Source organism: Nicotiana sylvestris, chromosome 10 (genome assembly GCF_000393655.2).
Source record: "Nicotiana sylvestris chromosome 10, ASM39365v2, whole genome shotgun sequence".
NCBI classification, from domain to species: Eukaryota; Viridiplantae; Streptophyta; class Magnoliopsida; order Solanales; family Solanaceae; genus Nicotiana; species Nicotiana sylvestris.
The window spans coordinates 19,422,004-19,443,771 of NC_091066.1; the positions used below are offsets into that span (position 1 = coordinate 19,422,004).

General features: G+C 36.5%; 1 protein-coding gene across 1 annotated transcript; it reads right to left on the reverse strand.

The window, feature by feature from the left end:
- Nucleotides 1–208: 208 nt before the first annotated feature.
- Nucleotides 209–5,463, reverse strand: LOC104248156 (uncharacterized). Its single transcript, XM_009804360.2, has 6 exons — nucleotides 5,227–5,463; nucleotides 4,617–5,020; nucleotides 3,549–3,902; nucleotides 2,354–2,740; nucleotides 1,132–1,349; nucleotides 209–594 (listed from the first exon to the last, which is right to left on the reverse strand). Exons 1-6 carry the CDS (start codon nucleotides 5,367–5,369, stop codon nucleotides 346–348), a joined length of 1,755 nt encoding a protein of 584 aa, XP_009802662.1. The 5' UTR covers nucleotides 5,370–5,463; the 3' UTR covers nucleotides 209–345.
- Nucleotides 5,464–21,768: the final 16,305 nt, after the last annotated feature.

A 21,768-nucleotide genomic window follows, 5' to 3' on the forward strand; every position in this document is an offset into this window, starting at 1 on the left:
CAACCCATATTGCTTTTATTTCTCGGCCACCCCTTCTTTTTTTGGGTCCTTTTGTGGTACTAATTAAAGAAAGCTATGTCTAGGCGAAGGATATCCGAGGAAGAGCCAGATCACAAGAGCTGTTGTATGCTGCCTTACTCAACATCTCTGCAAGAGGTTATCTCCACGGCTCGAAGATTGCTTTTATTTCTGGGACACCCTTTCTTTCTTTTTTTGTCCTTTTGTGGTAGTATTTACATAAAGCTATGCTAGGGAAAGGAATATTGAGGATATTCATATTCATGCATTTCACATTCATGATCTAGTCATTAAAGTAAAATGAACTAGTGGCTGGTGGGGTACTTATCAGTGTGCTGGAAAGAAAAGTGGTGAAGAATCTCTTTGTAATTTCCTATCAGAAAGTCTCACTTTGTTCATCTTTTCTTCACACCAATGCAACTGTTCCTCATTCACTTCACTCATTCTCAATACCCTTGACACTAATTTTAGGTCTATTAAAGACATCAATATCTCCATTTCTTCCTCTTCTCTTAGCCTTCTTTTATTCCTCATGCACTTCCCTGATCGTCGTAGATCTTTCACCTTTGATTTTTTCTGCAAGTCATATTTTTCAACAATTAATGTTATGTATACAGGATTTAGCTTTATTGATAGTGTAAAAGAATTTTACATTATAAAATCTTAAAAGTCAACTTTTTGTAACATGATAACAAGTATGCATTTTTGTAACTTGCAAAACATGGTGAGTGACTGTTGCGACCGATAAAATTAAACTAGCAATGTAAAAATCTTTTACACTATCAGATAATGACAGTATTTATAATATATAAATAAATCTCAATATTGTAAAAAGTTTAACTTATATACACCGTCAGCTTAAGAAGTTTTTACACCAGGTCACTTTTGCATGTTATAGAAAGTAACATGTCTTATTTTCAGAATTACAAATCTCACATCTTAAGGAAGTTTATTTTGATATCTTTTGACTAACCTCGTAGTGTAAAAAGAAAAAAAGTTCATTATATTGCATGAATTCCTTAACTTAAACTCTAATATAAATAGTTAAGAATTTCAATGATAGCAATGTGAACAAAGAAAAATTAATTACAAAAATAGTGTTTAGATACTTGCCTTTTTGTTGACTTTCTTTAATAAGAGGAGGAGAGTTGCATCAGCTGAACCTCTTCTGTTTCTTTTAAAGAAAGCTGCCATTAATATTTGGCAACGATTCTCCTTGTCTGCCTTGAGAAAATTCATAAATGTTCTGATTGCCTCTTTCATTATCTGGAGAAATGAATCTGAAGATATTCTTGAACAATAATCTTCTTGACCTTTATCCTCCTCCGAATCTAATCAAAATTAAATAAAGTAAGGAATATGATTATTATATCTCGAGATTGTTTACAGGATCTATTAAGAAATAGTATCTAATTAAGGATTCACAGTGTATATTCCATCTCATATATAGGAATAACCAATAGATTATTTCTCTAATTCAACTTTAGAGACCAAATAATTATAGCCTAAACTTATATTCTCAATGCTGATTTTATTAAAGCACCAGGTCATGAATCTTTAACAAAAGGTGAATTTGGTCAAAATACCATGGTACTTCCTTGTGTGGGGACTTTCCTAGCCATCAAAATATCCAGAGGTCACACGTCCTTTTCAAAATTCCTACACTACACAATGTAAAATTCTTTTACAGTAAAAGTGAAAAGTGAATATGTGGTTCCATTTCATTCTATAATTATAAACGAGTTTAATTTCTAGGTACCGATCACAAATGTATAATTATTTTACAGTATCAGATTAGTAACAATAGGTAACTACTCATGAAAATGGGACTATTAACCTGAAAAAAGAGCAGGTAGCCTTGTATAACATATTAAATTGCATCAACAAGATAAAGAACACTCCGACTCTATCTATCTCTCTCTATATATATACCGAGCTCTTCACATTAATTACTTCCTTGGTGACTCAAACTCGCAGTCCGGTTGACCATCATATTCGAGATGGAATTTCGTATACTCCCTCCATCCCATATTATCTGTCATGATTTTCTTATACATGTCTCTTAAGAAAAAATAATTAGAATAGGATTTTGACTAGTTTACCCTTATTTATGTCTTAATATTTAATCTTTCTTCATTGGTATTTGAACAAAGTTATCCAAAATTGAGGTGTTTGTAGTCTTCAAGGATAATTATTACTAAGAGTAAAGAATTTCTAAAGTGACAAATAATTTGAGGCCATTATTTTTAGTAATCACGACTGATATAATATGTGACGGAGGGAGTAATTAATTAAAAGCAACAAGAACATATAAAACATAGTATTTATTAATTACCTCGATATTCTGGGACTTGAAGCAACTTAGGAGCAAAGCCTCTCATCTTAGCATAAATCTCTGGTCTCCTCCCATGTTCATAGGGTTCATTCTCAACATATCTTTGTAAAAGAACTTGAAATTGTTGAAACTGCTGAGCAACATAAGCAGGACAACCTGGTTCTGATGATTCCTTATTACGTGAAGCTCTAATACGTTGGAAATATTTGTAGTTCCAACTCAGAGCTTCCCATGCTAAACATACCTGAGCTACATAAGCTGCCTCTAGTTCTTGAAATGGATTATTATGGTGTCGATAATCTGAGGATTTCTTGTTCCTTGTTGACAACTTGTGAACAATCCTATCTGATATTGATCTTGGACATGCTTGAATTGATCTTAATGATTCTGAAAATGAGTTGGTTACTTTAATATTAGTCAAAAAAAGAAAAAACAAACTGTGGTAAATAAAGAAAATGAGGGTTCATTATTTCATATATAATTGCTGAACATTATCCACCATAACGATAAACTCACAAAATTATTATTTTTTATTAAAGTAATTAAAGTGTGTGTAAATTGTTCAAAATTAAATAACTAGAAGGTTAATTGTTTAGTGCCGGATTATGACGTGTCATGTGACACATCAGCACTTTGTCATTTTTTAAATTCCACATTAATTAAGAGATGGAAAAAATTTCACAGTGTACAAATTTTGCCTACATATTTTAAACGTAACGCAATTGAAAAAGATCATTTAAATGATACCAAAAAGAAGAACGATTGCTGTATAGAAGCAGTTCACATCTATAAAAATATCAAATCCAACCCTTTAATTTGCATTTCAATGGTGAGTGTCGTGTCATAGTTGGGCCAATTTTTTTGTGATATTTTCCCGTCATTTGTATTTTTAACGAATTTACCCTAGATTTTAATTGAAGGGGAGCTTTGGTAAAGTCGCTGCCATGTAATCAGGAAGTCACCGGTTCAAGTCATGGAAACAATCTCTTGCAGAAATGCAAGGTAAGACTACGTACAATAAATCCTTGCATGTGGTCCGGCCCTTGCATAGCGGGAGCTTAGTGCACCGGGCTGCCCTTTCTTTTACACTATATTTTAATTATTTTCACGCGACAAAAAATAGTTTTATAATTAGGTAATGTTTAGTAACCATAAATGAAATTAACCCAGAAAGTGATGAAAGTCAGAAAATTACCTGTTTCATGTAGCTTTTGGGCACTGATTCTATCAAAAAACAGCATTTCTTCATCATATTTTTGGAAGATTGTATAAGACTCCCATTTAGGGCAACTTCTCCTTGAAGAAGAAGAGAATGGATCTTCAGTTGTTGAGTCTTTAATGGAGCTTCTCCATTCAGTGGAGCTCTTTGAAGTTGAACCAACAGTACAAGAATCTCCAAATATTTCATGCTCTTCTTCCTTTTCTTGTAATTGAAATAGTTTCTTGCTCTCTAACTTTGATGATGATGCATTAACAAATATATTTTCCTCTCGACATAAATTAATCTCCATCACTTTCTTGTCTTTATTGATTTCCCTGTAACAGTTTCCTGTAACATCAACATAATCAAGAAATTAATATATATGCCTTAATTAGCCAAGAAACTTGAAATATTCTGGAGTTGAGGGTCTTTCGGAAACAACCTCTTTACTCCTTTGAGGTATGGGTAAGGTCTGTGTACACAATATCCTCCCCATACTCCACTAGTGAGATTTTACTGGATCGTTGTTGTAGCCAAGAAGCTTGAAATATTCATCATAACTAACATAACAAGTTTTATTAACAAGAACAACAACAATAAACCCCAATATAATCTCACAAGTAGGGTCTGACGAGGGTAGTGAATATGTAGCCTTACTTCTTTGTGCAAGTAGAGATATTATTTTCGACTAGAAGCGGACCTATTAGATACAAAGAGGGGTCACCGACACTCATAAAGTTCGGCAAAAATTCTATGTATACATATATGTCTTTAGAAAATAGATATATATTAGTAGTGGACACCCTATATACAAAACACATTTTGGTTGAATACAAAAGTGTATTCCGACCTTCAAATCCTGGGTCCGTCTCTATTTCCGATAGATCCTTGACTCAAAACAAGCATGCAAAATCATAACAGTATAACGAAGAAATATAGTAGTGTAAAAGTCAGGTAAACAGTAATAACAACAAACTAGCAAAATATAATAAAATCTAAAACACAAGCAACATCACATAAATAACAAGTCTTATTGAGTTTAATTAGTGTAAGATTTAGTACCATGATTATTGATGTTGTTATCGATCATGTCTAGTCCATTATTTGTGTTCAATTCGTTGAGAAGAGATGAGGTGGGGCCAACTTGGTTGATTTCAGAATAACAACAAGAATCAGAATCATCATCTCTACTTGGAATCTTTTCTTTGACTTCCACTTCATCGTCAGAATGAATAGATTCCGAATCCACTGAGCTATAAATAGACTCTTCTTCAGTAATACTACCAGTTTCCTCTGTTTCTTTCTCAAAATCAGGAAATTGATCATTTTCTTGAGCTCCACGAATTATGTCTGCTACAAAATTATTTTCCTCCACTGACTGATGAGCATTATTATGGTAATACTCATTTTCTTCCTCTATTTCTTCATCATCAGAAAATTCAGCAAATTCATATCCATCTTGATTCCTACAAACAAAAAAACGCAATTTTTTTAGCCAGAATGTAAACCAAAATTCTTTCCGCGCCGTGGAATCAACCACTGATGTTTGCATCAGGGTAAACTATCTTTTCCGGATCCTATGTAAACACATGATGCTTTGTGTACCGAACTGTCTTTTTATCCCGTAAACTAAGAATTAAAACATTAGGAGAAAAGGAAAAATGAGAAATACCTCCAGAAAAATGGATTTTCGCCAAGGAAATAGAAGAATTTAGCAAGTAAAATGGAAGTGAAGTAGGAGAAGAGTAAGAAAAGAAGAAAAGAGCTAGAGAAATTGTAGAACAAACTAGCAATTGTTTCTTCTGAACATTGCATTTTTTTTCTTCTATATGGTTGAAGATACAAAGGTTTTTGAGTCTCTGGATTTTGCACAAAGCAGAGCAAAGTAGCACTAAAATAAAGGTGTAAACTTTAATTGCTTTAAAATTCTTTGTTTGTCAAGCTGGTCTATTGCTTTTCCATATAGACTTTACTTAAATATCCTTATGCTTAAGACTCAGGTTTTTTTTTATCAAATACGCGTAATTAACTTTATTTAGGTGATAGTATTATGTACACCACTTTATCAAATATTGCATACAACATTTTTTCCCACCAAAATATAAAAGAAAAGTAACTTATCATCACAATTTTCCAATTTTTTGATCTGATACCAAACCAAGTGGTTATGCTACCGGTGGCAATTTGAGTCCAAATTCATTTAACTTGCTCAATGCGCCCAAGGTTGGGCCGGTCAGTTACCTTTTTATTTATTGAACTCACTTCATCTGGACCTAGTTCATGTTAGCCCATCTAAAGTTAGGCTTATTTTTAGCCCAAATTGATTCATGTGTGATTTTTCTAGAATATCCTTAAAACAATTCTTTTTTGATTGCTATGTTACATATGACTATAACAAAAAAAATAATAATCTTATTTGATAATTGAACAATTCATAAGAAAACAACACACATTAATTAAAGCTTGATCAAAGTTGGACGAGTTAGACTATGACCCAAATTTTAGCCCATCTTGACCCATTTTATCTTAGCCCAATAAGTCACTTTTGACGGGTCGTTTACCCGCTCATTTATTGACTCAACCCATTTTAACATGTCCAAAATAAGTTCAAACCGCCCATTTAACCCCCCCCCCCCAAGCTAGGTTATGTCCTATTTCTTTGAATTTAACTTATTTATACTAGGCATTGTAATGAATTTTTACAATATTCATGAAAAATTATATATTATTGCAAGTTGTTCTGTCTTATTTTTTAGGTAATTAGCTCCACATATTATGAACAAAACAATTTTATATGATATCCTGTATCACAATTTTCTTTTAGTAGCATACCTTATTAGAAAGCATACCTTATAAGATGAATCTATAATTTATTTATTTAGTTTTTTCTTTTGAAAAACCAAGAGAAGAAAAGCTATTAAGATTCTGTAAATTGGATGATGGAGAATTAGATAGGCGACGTCTTGACTAGCTTCCAAGAAAATCTTTAAGGTAGGCAGCCTTGCATGAAATAATTTCTTTTTCGCATATAAAGAACTACACGAGGCTTGTTTTTTGGCTCATATTTAATTGTTAAAGTAGAAATTGACAGATGAAAAGACTAGCAATGAGCCATCCCTATAAAATAAAACACAATAAAAACAAAAATAAAAAAGAAGAGACCAGACCAAGCCACACGCATCTAAAAGACCATCTGACTTGCTCTTTACAAAAGAAATGTTAGAATACTTGTCTTCTGGCAGAGTAAAAAAAAATACTAAACACTTTAAAACTTGAAAATAAAAATAAAAATTATGGATTCTAATTATGGAAATGTTAGAATAATTGGCTGTTGGCAGAGTAAAAAAAAAATGCTAAACACTTAAAAACTTGAAAATAAAAATAAAAATTATGGATTCTAATTATGATTAGGTAGGTACTTGTTTGTGTTATGACCGAAAAAATCAGGTGTAATGAGGAAGCTAGTAAAGCAATACTTGAATGACGATAAATCAGATGACAAAAGAAAAATCTACCAAAAGAGACACAAACATTTAACGTGGTTCTGGCAATTGACCTACGTTCACGGTGGAGATGAGCAATCCACTATATAAAATAGAGTACAAAATATCGAGAGAACAACCTCACGAATAGGCAAACACAAGTGACACACTAACACTACCTGTCTTGAACCTCGCTCTGATACCACTTGTTAGGACCGAAAAAATCAGGTTTCATGCGGAAGCTAGCAAAACAAACCTTGAACGACGATACATCAGATAACAAAAAAGAAATATAACAAAAGAGACACAAACATTTAACGTTGTTCAGTTAATTGACCTACGTCCACAATGGAGATGAGCAATCCACTATATAAAATAGAGTACAAAATATCGAGAGAACAACTTCACGAAGAGGCAAACACAAGTGCCGCACTAACACTACCTGTCTTGAACCTCGCTCTAATACCACTTGTTAGGACCGAAAAAATCAGGTTTCATGCGGAAGCTAGCAAAGCAAACCTTGAACGACAATACATCAGATAACAAAAGAGAAATATACCAAAAGTGACACAAACATTTAACGTGGTTCAGTCAATTGACCTACCTCCACGATGGAGATGAGCAATCCACTATATAAAATAGAGTACAAAATATCGAGAGAACAACCTCATGAATAGGCAAACACAAGTAACACACTTGTCACACCTCCTTTTTCCGCCCCGCGAGGGGCGTAGAGAGTTTTTTCCAATTAAAAGACAATCGAAACGGGATTGGTTTGTTTATTTCAGAGTCGCCACTTGGGAGATTTAGGGTGTCCCAAGTCACCAATTTTAATCCCGAATCGAGGAAAAGAATGACTCCATATTACAGTCTACGTACCAGAAATCCGGATAAGGAATTATGTTAACCCGGGAGAAGGTGTTAGGCATTCCCGAGTTCCGTGGTTCTAGCACGGTCGCTCAACTGTCATATTCGGCTTGATTATCTGATTTTATACAAGTATGAACTTATGTGCAAATTTTAACTTTTAACCGCTTTTATCATTTACTGTTATTTTTATCAAGAATTGCAACATCGTGGAAACACATCTCGAACCACGTCACATCAATGCACCCGTGGTTGTTGGCGTATTTCAACTCTGTTGAGATTTGGATTTGGGTCACATAAATGTGCACCCGAGTTTAGGAAGATAACATTATTAAATACGCGCCTAAAGCAACTAGCGTATCATTTACTTTGGATAGGGCCGTGAAATTTTACTAAACGGTCCATCCCGAAGTCTAAACAATTTTAAAGCAAATATTTACTGAGGGCCCCGCAATTTTATATTTTTATTGGGCGAGGCTCATCTCATTCTTATTTTTTGAAAGGAATTTGCAACGTCATGGACACGCATCTCGAACCACGTCACAATCAATGTACCCGTGATTAGAGACACATTTCGACTCCGTTGAGATTTGGATTTGGGTCACATAAATGTGCACCCGTGTTTAAGAAGGTAAGATTTATTAAGGTGCGTCCTAAAGAGACTAACGTATTGTTATTTTAGGAAGAGGCCGTGAACGTTCATTAAACGGCCAAATCCAAAGTCTAGTCAATGGTTATGTATTTATTGAGGGCCCCAGCGATGTGTGATTTATTTGGCGAGGCTCGTCTCATTTTATTTTAAGGATAAACCTACAGTGACTACATTTCTTCTATTAAGTTTATCTCTAAAAATAAAAGAAAATTTCTCAATTAATTACATGCTGAAAACGTAACTTATTAGTTACTAAGTTATGGAAAATTGCGATCGCATTTGTACAAAGAAAAACTGCTTTCATTCTATATTCTATTATTCAATAATAGTAGAACATGAGATTGACATACCATAATATCAAAACAAATTAACTAGTATTTGATTAATTTAAACTAACGTTATTAGATGAAGAAGTTATACATATGCAACACCATTACTCATTAATAAATCGACTACATTTTTATACAAAGAAAGGAAAATTATATTCAAACACAAATCTAAACAGGAGGGATTCAACAGGAACAAAGCCTGATTAATATTTCAGTTTTCTCTTCAATTCGAGAGTGTACAAATGTGTACCTGGAAATGGCAGTACAAGAACAAAAGAAGGAGAATTCAGCAGCAATAATAACACAGCAACAGCAGGTTCAGCAACACCGCAAACCAGTAACAACCAGTAGAATAACCCCTCAACGGATTGAAAAATCAGCAATACCAAAGTGCAATCGCAGTCAAAGCAGAAGAGAGACAGATACAAGATGCAGTAGTTTACTGATTTTGAATAACACTCGAGAAAAGACAAACATAATTTATTCAAGTAGAAGTTCAAGTTGTCTTTCTCTTTTTCAGTCTAAAAGCTCTCTCTCAAATGTAAAAGTCTGTTAGCTCTCAAGTGTAAAAATCTTTCTTTTAATGTTCAAGTCCTAAAAGTCTCTCTCAAATCTTTTTTCCGATTCCAGTCCCCCCCCCCCTTTTTGTGTCAAATGACCATATATATATAGCAAGACAAGTCTTGAATCCCCAACCCGAAATTATTTCCCCACGGCATGCTTTGCTCCCACTATTTAATGTTTTCTTTATTTTAAACCTTGTCCCCCATGCCTACATTAAATAAATACAACAAACCCAACCCATTACAATTTGTCCCCCATGCCTAACATAAACAAATACAATATTCCCTCCACTACATTTTGTCTTGTCCCCCATTATGTTAAACAATTATATCAAAACCCCACCCCATTATATTTTGTCCCCCATGCCTATATAAACAATTATATTAATGTTCAATCACCAAACTACCCCTCCGACCTTATTGCAATTACCATTCTACCCCTGAATGTAATGCAATTTACCAAACTACCCCCATCAGTTCTAAACAATCAATTAATCATAACTTAACCAAAATATAGGCAAGATGACCAATTTCTCAACAAGCTTCAACAACAAATCATATGAACACGATGAACAACACAACTCAATACTAATGGAAGTAAATTAACCATATCGGGAACCAATCCTGGTTAACTTAGACCAAAAATGGATGAGCAAAGAGACAACAATACAAACAACGAAATACATGATTCAAACTAAATCAACAAATCAAAAACACAAACTCACATTAAATTACTGGATTAAAAATGAACTTCAAACAAAGATGAACATGAACTAAATTTATTTTTAAACAACAAACATGACGTATTAAATGATTCAAATAACATTAATAATTTCTGAAAAATACATAACAACATAAAACAAATTGAAGAAATAATCAATTAAATTTCAATTTGAATCTAATAAACATTAAACTAACAAATTTTTACCTGAACAAGAACAATAAACATGAAATAAACATGAGAAACAACTAATTAAATTTCCATTTGAAATCTGAAAATTAATTCAACAAAACATATGAACATGAACAAAACAAAAAATCAAATATCTACCGATTTTAGATTCGAAAAATATCAAAACGAAATACGGAAAAAAATAAAACTCAAAATCTACTAACCGGATCGAAACGACGAACAACGACTAAACAAACGACGAACTTGACTATGTAGGCACTGTTTTGACGAGCCTCAACCAAAGCTCGAACAAACGACGATGAATACGAATTTAAGAAGTAACGTCGAAACAGTAGCAGCAGTCGACGCGAAACAGAAGCAGCTGGGGTGCGTTCAGTTGTTTGGACGGAGAAGATGAAGTGGAAGGCAGAAGCAGACGTGGAAACAGCTGCCATGGAAGCGAGTGGTCGACGAGGGCAAAGCTTAGAGACGACAGAGGAGCTGGATCCTGGAAGCGAGTGGTCGACGAGGGCAATGGCGGATTGCTTGGTGGAGCTGGGCAGCCATGGATGTCGAGCTCAAGCTCGAGCTTGACGAAGGACGAAGAAGATGAAGTGACGACGCAGAGACAGCTGCGTGAACAGCAGCAGCTAAGGTTCTTGGGGTCGTTTGGACGTGACGAACTTGAGCAACACTGGTGGACTGCTTGTGGTCGTTCGGGCTGTGTGTGGAGCTGACGAGCTGTTTGTTGGTGGCGTTTGGACGTGAGGGAGTGGGGTCGAGGGCAGCCATGGTTGTGTGCTTGGAGTTTGGAGGAGAAGAAGCAAAAGTGGGCCGGGGGGGGATGGTTTAGGTCTTTTAGGGTTTTTGGGTTTTGTTTTGTGTTGGACAAAAAATGAAAAATGAACAGGGGTTTGGGTCTTTGGGTTAATGGGGCGGACTGGGTCGACCCGGTTTGAAGTGGACCGGGTCATGGGGAAGGTTGGACAATTGTTTGGGCCTGGGGTTGAAATTTGAAGAAGTGGCCCAATTCGATTTTTCTTTGTATTTTTGTTCTCTTTTCTTCTTTTATTTTCTAAAACTAAATTATAAAAGTAATTAAATTATTATTAAGAACTAAATTAAGTTATAAAAGCGTAAATTAACTCCCCATAACAATTAACGCACAATTAAGTGATAATTAAGCATAAAATTATATATTTGGACATTAAATGCTAAAAATGCAAAAGATGCCTATTTTTGTAATTTTTTAATTTTTTGTAAAACAAATTTAATTACTAACAATTGTAGAATTAAATCCTACATGCAAAATGCGACATATTTTTATATTTTTTATTATTAATTTAACAAATAAACATGCACAGACAAATACAAATAATTATCCAAAAATATCACAAAATCTCACAAAATTGCACACCAAGGAAAATCATTTTATTTTGAATTTTTTGGGAGTAATTCTCATATAGGGTAAAAATCACGTGCTTACAGCTGCCCTCTTTGCCCGAAGACACGAAGGGTTTTCGTGCAAAGATAAAGCGAGCGATTTTTGCCCATCCGAGTACTCCGTGTGAAGCATTTTTTGAAAAAGATTTGACCGAACCTTTGCTTCAAAGGTTTCCTACATATCCTGGGCTAAACAGGAATCAGGTCAATGTAGTTCGGGAAGTTTTGGTAGCTGGGACTACCGTGGGACTGCAATGTTACTGTCGTTGCATGCTGTTATCACTGCTTACCGATCTCCTTGTTACACCGTGCTTAAAAGAAAACAAGAAGCTAGGCTAGACTGAAATTTGTTCTTGTTGCCTTGCTTTCTTGTCGGCTTGTGTTTCCTCCGGTGCTTTTCTTCCGTGAATTTGGAAATGACACTGGCCCTTTGCCTTTCTGAATACCAATTTTCATCGTTTTGCTTGGTCCGCTTGGGACATGGCTTTCTTTCAGCGGTTCCTCTGGGGGTACGACTCTCTTCATCAGATTTGTTATGCTGGGCATGATTTAATGTTCACAAGCCGCTTCTTTCAAGACGCGTCCTTTCTTCCTTTTGACTAATGCGCCTGAATTCACAACCTTCTGCTTCCGGTCTGGGATTTTTATTGCTTCCTGCTGGGGATTTCTGTTGTAACCTTCTTCCTTCCGGTGGGGTTACTGATTTCAAAATCTGCAGTATAAGACTAAAAAGTATTCCTCTTGTTATACAGGTGGGCGCCTGATTTCAACAAACAACTTTGAAAAATAAACGCCTTTCCTCTCTTCAGGCGGGCTCCTGACTTCAAACAAACAACTTTTGAAAAAGAAACGCCTTTCCTCTCTTCAGGCAGGCTCCTGACTTCAAACAAACAACTTTTGAAAAATAAACGCCTTTCCTCTCTTCAGGCGAGCTCCTGATTTCAACAACAACTTTGAAAAATAAAACGTCTTTCCTCTCTTCAGGCGGGATTTAAACAACTTTAAAAATAAAATCCTATTCGAGGGCGGATGAGCCCAAAGTATCCTATTCGAGGGCGGATGAGCCCAAAGTATCCTATTCGAGGGCGGATGAGCCCAAAGTATCCTATTCGAGGGCGGATGAGCCCAAAATATCCTATTCGAGGGCGGATGAGCCCAAAATATCCTATTCGAGGGCGGATGAGCCCAAAATATCCTATTCGAGGGCGGATGAGCCCAAAATAGCCTATTCGAGGGCGGATGAGCCCAAAATAGCCTATTCGAGGGCGGATGAGCCCAAAATATCCTATTCGAGGGCGGATGAGCCCAAAATATCCTATTCGAGGGCGGATGAGCCCAAAATATCCTATTCGAGGGCGGATGAGCCCAAAATATCCTATTCGAGGGCGGATGAGCCCAAAATATCCTATTCGAGGGCTGATGAGCCCAAAATATCCTATTCGAGGGCGGATGAGCCCAAAATATCCTATTCGAGGGTGGATGAACCCAACTTCAAAACTTGGAATTGTCTTACCTCCGACTGTTTTTCTTAGAATCGTGTTGTCTTGCTATCTCTTAAAACTTGAATTGATTTCCTCGTTCCTCCGAGAAAATTTTTGACAAATGGCAGAAATTTTTCTGCCCCAGTTTTGGTGCTTTTCCTTGTGGCATGTTTTTTCGCCATTAATAAGCTTTCTTTTTCCTGCTTCAAATCAAAGAATATTTGTTAGTTTTAAATATGGTGAGTGGTCATGCCACTCCTGCCGGGGATGGTCTTTCTCCCTTCCCCCCTCTATGTTTCATTATGTTATCAAAACTTGTTGGGGATTATTTTGCTGTGGATGAATTTTCCCTTCCTTCCTTCCCCAATTCTGTGTTGTCCGACCCTCTTGGAACTTGATCGAAAATCTGTCGGGGATGCTCCTACATCTTGATGATCTGCTGGGGGCCCTCTTAGAATTAGGTCCACAACCTTTCAATTGTTGTTTTCCTGTTTTTCTCCAACTTCCCTTGGAAATTTGGTCCTATTGGGATCTAGACTCCTTTCTTCATTTGGTCTTGCGACCAACTTATTTTCGCTTTATCGCCTTATCTTTGGCATGTCCTATTCGCATTTTGCTTTGCATCATTTTGGCAACTGGTAGTAAGCTCTGAAAATCCTTTTCAAAAACAAACTGCTGGGAAGGTAAAGTCTTTAAACCAAGAAATGAAAAAGTGATGATTTCAAAAAATAGAAAAAGAAGAAGTCTTTCTGGACAAATGCTGGGGAAAAAGGAAAGAAAAGAACTTATCTGAATGATATAACCGATTCCAACGATCATGTCGCGCATTCCGGATTAATCAACCCAGTCTATTTGTATCAATCAACCTTTCGGACGGCGTCATGTTGCTAGGGATAAACATGCACTCAACTCTTTGCCAAATGCGGATCCTTCCCGCCAATCTTGTCTTGTCGCCTTATAGTGCCATTCGAGGGGTTTTCACTAATAAGACTCTCTCATTTCTCTCAACTCTCGTTGCCTTATGGTGTCTGTGAAGGTTTTCACCGATAAGACTCTCTCATTTTATTTTTCAGCTGGGGATTGGAGTGCTGCCGATATGACTCTCTCTGTTGGGGATTCTTTCGGCTATCAATTCATTTCCAGCTTATGATCTTCTTCTTTGCTGGGGATCAGAGTGTTATTCCCGACTTCCATTTGCATTGACTTAGCACTTCTCAGATACTGATCGGGAGGTCTTTTTTGGACATCAATAGGGGTTTTTGTGTATGGCTGAAAGGAGAAGGGGTATCCAAAGTTCAAAAATAATTTTTAGGGGTAAAATAGTACAACTCTTGGAATCAAACTTTCTTGCCAAAATTACAAGCGCCAACTTCTGCCCCAGTTTTTCTTGCTCGGGGATTTTTATTTTGTCACACTATGTTACCTTATGCACACTATGTTACACTATGACCGAGTCGTGAGGCGCCTACGTATCCTTTTTTGAGGAATGAGGTCAAACGTAGTTCCCAAGTCCTTTGTTTTGTTTTGTTTTTTTTTTGTTCTTATTATCATTACTTTTTTTTTTCCTTCTCTTTTTCTTTTATTTTCATTACTGATTCCAAAAGAGGGGTATGAAAGAATAAATAAGGCTCAAAAGGGGAAGAAAAGGTTAAAGTGTTTGGATAGAAGAAAGAATTGCCTCCGTCATTTCATTCTCTGATAAATGCTAAGTACAAACAAACAAAAATTACAATTACAAGAAATCATACATAATATCTCTTAACTGCGTCAGAATTGATAGTCATGTCGACGCATTTCCCTTCGATATCTGTTGATCATAAAGCGTCATTGGGCTTGCTCTGTTTAGATTGCGATAATCAACACACACCCGGATTTTCCATCTTTTTTTTACACTGGCACCACATTAGCCAACCAATCAGGATATCGAGCGACCCGAATAACCTTAGTATTCAGCTGTTTGGTTACTTCTTCTTTAATCTTCACACTCACGTCGGTTTTGAACTTCCTCAATTTTGCTTGACGGGGGGAAATGCTGGGTCAGTGGGCAATTTTTGAACCACTAGATTGGTGCTTAAACCCGGCATGTCGTCGTATGACCATGCAAAATGTTTTGAATTCAGTAAGTGCTTTGATTAGTTCTTCCCTGATGTTTGGTTCCATGTGGACGCTTATATTAGCTTCCCTGATGTTATCTGCATCCCCTAGATTGACGGCTTTCGTGTCATTTGAGTTGGGCTCTTTTTCTTTTCAAATTGGCTCAACTCTCTGTTAATTTCTTCGAAGGCTTCATCCTTATCGTATTCCGACTTATCATCACAATCTTGTACTATAAGTTCGAAATCAGATTGATTTTTTTAGACTAGGTTGAAGATCCGTCGTGCATGCCATGTCATTAGAACCAGTATAAAGAGAATTGTTCATAAGAGAAAAATAAGAAGAAAAATTAAAACAAAATAAGGAATGAGGAAAAAAACTTTTACTTTATTAAAATACGGGATAGCAAGGTTTTACACTTTGGCGAGCACAAGAAAAAAAACTCTGGATTACAACCCTGGAATAATCCAGCCAACAAGAAAGAAAATCAGAGCCCACTACCAAGACTCCATTCGTATAGGAAAAGGAGTAGCCATTCAATTATTGATTTTTGCTTTCAGCCCCACAAACTGCACATCTGCCTTATTGGACCCTTTTCCAACACCATAACTGGCTTGTCATCCACCTTTTCCAACTATACCACCGCTTTTCCATTGGTTAACTTTTCTTTTGAACCGACACGGATCATCATCATTGTTTGTGAGGGTTTCTTTAGCTCCCCTCCTTCGTGCGCTAGCTCAATCATGTGGGTTTCAAGGTGTGCCGACAACGGGTTCTGATTGATGTTGGGTGCCTCTAGTATCTGAACCTCAATCTTGTTGGTGTCAATAAGATTTTGTACTGCATGTTTCAACTTCCAACACTTCTCGGTATCATGTCCGGGAGCCTCCGAACAATACTCACAGCTTACCGAGTGGTCCATATTTTTGGGAAGGGGATTTGGCAATCTGGGCTCAACAGGACTCAACAAGCCTAACTGCCTTAATTTGTGGAACACGGCAGTATAGGTTTCTCCCAACTCAGTGATTGTTCTTTGTATTCTTTCATTTCTGAAAGCCTAAATTCCCCGGAAACCTGCCCCTTGAGGGTTCCTGTAGGATCTTGGTGGTGGATAGGTGTTTCGCGGTGGTGTATGTGTGTTCTGGGGAGCCGGCGCGCGCCATTGTGGGCGAACCGGAGGCTGAGTGTATGTTTGGGCTTGGTGCACGGAGAAGTGTGGTTCTTGAGGTGGATAGTAGTGCTGTGGTGGGCTATATGGGTAGTTTGGTTTGTGGGGTCTGGGTTGGTTGTAGTATGGTTTGTCAGACCTGGACCAACTGCTTGCCTCAATCGTGGCAATTTCTTCTTTCTTCCTTCTTCCCAGCGCACCTCCCGTGCCGCTCTGAATAGCCTGGGTCGTTGCCTTGAGTGCTGAGTAATTCAGGATTTTGTCAGACCTCAGACCCTCTTCTATCATGACCCCTATCTTCACTATTTCGTTGAATGATTTTCCAACCGTCGTCACCAAGTGACCAAAGTAAGTTGGATCCAGTGTTTGCAAGAAGTAGTCCACCATTTCTCCCTCTCTCATGGGAGGATCAACTCTGGCCGCTTGCTCTCTCCAGCGGAACCCGAACTCGCGAAAACTTTCCCCCGGCTTCTTGCCGGTCCTCAGTAACATGAGATGGTCAGGGACTATCTCGAGATTGTATTGAAAGTGACCTGCGAAAGCCTGCGCCAGGTCATCCCAAGTGTACCATCTGCTGGAATCCTGCCTGGTATACCATTCTAGTGCCGATCCGCTCAGACTTTGGCCGAAATAAGCTATCAGCAGCTCATCTTTGCCGCCTGCCCCTCTCATTTTGCTACAAAAACCCCTCAAATGTGCCATGGGGTCACCGTGCCCTTCATATAAATCAAACTTAGGCATCTTGAACCCCGCCGAGAGTTGGACGTCCGGGAAAGGGCATAGATCCTTGTAGGCCACGCTGACCTGGGTTTCAAAGGTTTGAAGATGACCTACGAACTGGAAAATCAAACAACCCACATATTCTGACTAAAAGATTTACAAACTCCCAAAACAAATGGCCAGCTTCCTTTCTCCGTTTGACAAATGCAACCGAACGGTTATTTTTGCAAACGTGGCCCTTTCCAAATTCCACATGAATTTTGAGGTCGGGGAGGATTATTTTATGACACTTTACAAACTTGTCCGTTCTTTTACGAAAATAGCCTTCCGACAACTGAAAGATAATCTAAGGCTATTTCGGCAAGAACGGCTTAAGACGCGGCCGAAGCTGGCTCGACTTATTTTTGACTAAAATCCAAACGGTATTCACCTAAACGCTGACTCTTTGTTTTTTTTCTTCTTTTCAAATTACAAAAAAAAACCTGGTATTGCAAACACGGCCCTTCAGCGCCTCAAGGACGAAGATTTTTAAGGCTGTGCGGGTCAACTGGACCAAATCTAAAACAATGACCCAAAAGGTGGCTGTTTATGCAAAATCAGCCTTCCGGCGTCCCTTTCGGGAACATTCGGCAATTTATGACAAAACAGCATCACCTGACTTATTTATGACTCTTTTTATCGTTTTCAAATTAAAAAACTCAATATTGCAAACACGACCTTTAAACGCCTCGGGGACGAAGATTTTTAAGGCTGTGGGGGTCCACTAGACCAAATCTTAAATATGACCCGAAAAGTGGCTGTTTATGCTAAGTCAGCCCTCCGGCGTCCCTTTCGGGAACATTCGACTATTTTTGACAAAACAGCATCCCCCGACTTATTCATGACAAAATTAAAATTTTGACATTTTATTTATTTATTTATTTATTTATTTGTTTTTGGCTATTTTAGCAAAAAGGGGGTTGGACCCGATGAGGGTTGCCTACGTATCTCACATCCGGTGAGAATCAAACCCGCGTAGTTCGGGCAGGTCATGAATATTATTTTTTGAATTTGTAAAAGAACTGCTTTAAAAGAAGAAATGAAGTATTTTTTTATTTTTTTTTGGATTTTTGATTGATTTTCTTTTTGAAAGAAAGACTTCTAAGAATTCCTTTTCTTTTGATTAGAACTTTGAGAATTTCAAAAGTAAAAGTAAGATATATTTTTTTGTTTGAATTTTCATTTGTTTTCTCTTATTCTAAAGAAGAAAGAAAATATTTTTGGAATTTTACCTTTAATAAAAGAAATGCTTTCTAAAAAAATTTTTGAATTTTGAATTTTCTTTTCAATTTTTAAAGAAGAAGGAAAATATTTTCGGATTTTTTTATTTTATTATATATATATATATATATATATATTTTTTTTAATAATTAAAAAGACTTTCTAAAGAAGTCAATAATGGAAAATATTTTGGATTTTTTGTTTTGAAAATTGGGAGTCTAAAAACTTTTCTAGACTTTTTGGCAAGACAAATATTTTTGCAACAAATAAAGATATATATACATTTTTTGGAAATAAAGAAAACCTTTTTGGATTTATATATATATATATATATATATATATATATATATATATATATATATATATATATATATATATATATATATTTACAACAAATAATAAAACCACTTTAAACGCCCAACTCTTTTTATTTTATTATCTTTATTTTTATTTTGGCATTTTCATAAACAAATAAATAAATAAAAACCCATTTTAAAAACAAGACTCTTTTTCATTTTCATTTTTATGGCAAGACAAACTATTTTTTTTCTAATTTTTTTTTTTTTGAAAAACAAGACAGAACAACTACTCCCTTTTTTTCTACTTTTCCTTTTCTTTTAATAAAACAAACTAATAAGACATTTTTTTTTCATTTTCTCAAAATTTCGGCAGAGTTTTGACAGTATTTGTGTATTAGGTTTTTCCAAAAATAAACAATCAATTCCCTAACCGCTATTTCTTTTTTTCTTCAATTTCACAATATTCCTAATATTCATACACCGGTCAGCATGCGGGCGCGAGACAAATAAATGCACGGAAAACAAATAGGATGCATCAGGATGGTCTTTTCATATCAGGTTGCTAGTCCTAGATGGACCCAACCCCTGTGTTGAGTCCCCTGAGTCAAATGCAACGTGATGCAAATAAACGTTCCTACTAGGGATCCGACATGAAGTCACGTTATTCTATGTTCAAAAACCTGGGTCGGTGTTCTAGACAGTGTACCCGAGCGGACAACTCGAGTTGAGGAAGGAGCTCCTTTCCGGGAACCAAAAGGCCAGCCGGCTTAGAAACTTTCCGAGCCTCTTTTATTTAGGGTATGACACTAACAGAATAGGGAGTCTCAACCAGTAAGCACATCCCCGGAGGTAAGAAGAGAAAGGTTTCGGCACAATTTATATACAGTTCAGATAATATCAAAGCGGTAAAAGCAGCATTTAGCACATTAGGCTCAAAACATGTAAAAATCAGATAAAGCCAAATATAACAATTTATCTAAGCTCGAATTTCTAACCCTGAACCAGTGGTTCTGGGTCTCTTATCCCCAACAGAGTCGCCAGAGCTGTCACACCTCCTTTTTCCGCCCCGCGAGGGGCGTAGGGAGTTTTTTCCAATTAAAGGACAATCGAAACGGGATTGGTTTGTTTATTTCAGAGTCGCCACTTGGGAGATTTAGGGTGTCCCAAGTCACCAATTTTAATCCCGAATCGAGGAAAAGAATGACTCCATATTACAGTCTACGTACCAGAAATCCGGATAAGGAATTCTGTTAACCCGGGAGAAGGTTTTAGGCATTCCCGAGTTCCGTGGTTCTAGCACGGTCGCTCAACTGTCATATTCGGCTTGATTATCTGATTTTATACAAGTATGAACTTATGTGCAAATTTTAACTTTTAACCGTTTTTATCATTTACTGTTATTTTTATCAAGAATTGCAACATCGTGGAAACACATCTCGAACCACGTCACATCAATGCACCCGTGGTTGTTGGCGTATTTCAACTCTGTTGAGATTTGGATTTGGGTCACATAAATGTGCACCCGAGTTTAGGAAGATAACATTATTAAATACGCGCCTAAAGCAACTAACGTATCATTTACTTTGGATAGGGCCGTGAAATTTTACTAAACGGTCCATCCCGAAGTCTAAACAATTTTAAAACAAATATTTACTGAGGGCCCCACAATTTTGTATTTTTATTTGGCGAGGCTCATCTCATTCTTATTTTTTGAAAGGAATTTGCAACGTCATGGACACGCATCTCGAACCACGTCACAATCAATGTACCCGTGATTAGAGACACATTTCGACTCCGTTGAGATTTGGATTTGGGTCACATAAATGTGCACCCGTGTTTAAGAAGGTAAGATTTATTAAGGCGCGTCCTAAAGAGACTAACGTATTGTTATTTTAGGAGGGGGCCGTGAAGGTTCATTAAACGACCAAATCCAAAGTCTAGGCAATGGTTATGTATTTATTGAGGGCCCCAGCGATGTGTGATTTATTTGGCGAGGCTCGTCTCATTTTATTTTAAGGATAAACCTACAGTGACTATATTTCTTCTATTAAGTTTGTCTCTAAAAATAAAAGAAAATTTCTCAATTAATTACATGCTGAAAACGTAACTTATTAGTTACTAAGTTATGGAAAATTGCGATCGCGTTTGTACAAAGAAAAACTACTTTCATTCTATATTCTATTATTCAATAATAGTAGAACATGAGATTGACATACCATAATATCAAAACAAATTAACTAGTATTTGATTAATTTAAACTAACGTTATTAGATGAAGAAGTTATACATATGCAACACCATTACTCATTAATAAATCGACTACATTTTAATATAAAGAAAGGAAAATTATATTCAAACACAAATCTAAACAGGAGGGATTCAACGGGAACAAAGCCTGATTAATATTTCATTTTTCTCTTCAATCCGAGAGTGTACAAATGTGTACCTAGAAATGGCAGTACAAGAACAAAAGAAGGAGAAGTCAGCAGCAATAATAACACAGCAACAGCAGGTTCAGCAACACCGCAAACCAGTAACAACAAGTAGAATAACCCCGCAACGGATTGAAAAATCAGCAATACCAAAGTGTAATCGCAGTCAAAGCAGAAGAGAGACAGATACAAGATGCAGTAGTTTACTGATTTTGAATAACACTCGAGAAAAGACAAACAAAATTTATTCAAGTAGAAGTTCAAGTTGTCTTTCTCTTTTTCAGTCTAAAAGCTCTCTCTCAAGTGTAAAAGTCTGTCAGCTCTCAAGTGTAAAAATCTTTCTTTTAATGTTCAAGTCCTAAAACTCTCTCTCAAATCTTTTTCCGATTCCAGTCCCCCCCCCTTTTTGTGTCAAATGACCCTATATATATAGCAAGACAAGTATTGAATCCCCAACCCGAAATTATTCCCCCACGACATGCTTTGCCCCCACTATTTAATATTTCTTTATTTTAAACCTTGTCCCCCATGCC

Bases quoted from the DNA above. Each gene is read 5' to 3' on its own strand.
- LOC104248156 (XM_009804360.2), bottom strand. From the start codon at position 5,369: ATGCAATGTTCAGAAGAAACAATTGCTAGTTTGTTCTACAATTTCTCT. The intron at 2,741-3,548 runs GTAATTTTCTGA...ACTCATTTTCAG, and splicing joins CCAAAAGCTACATGAAACAG to AATCATTAAGATCAATTCAA. The intron at 595-1,131 runs GCAAGTATCTAA...TATGACTTGCAG, and splicing joins TAAAGAAAGTCAACAAAAAG to AAAAAATCAAAGGTGAAAGA.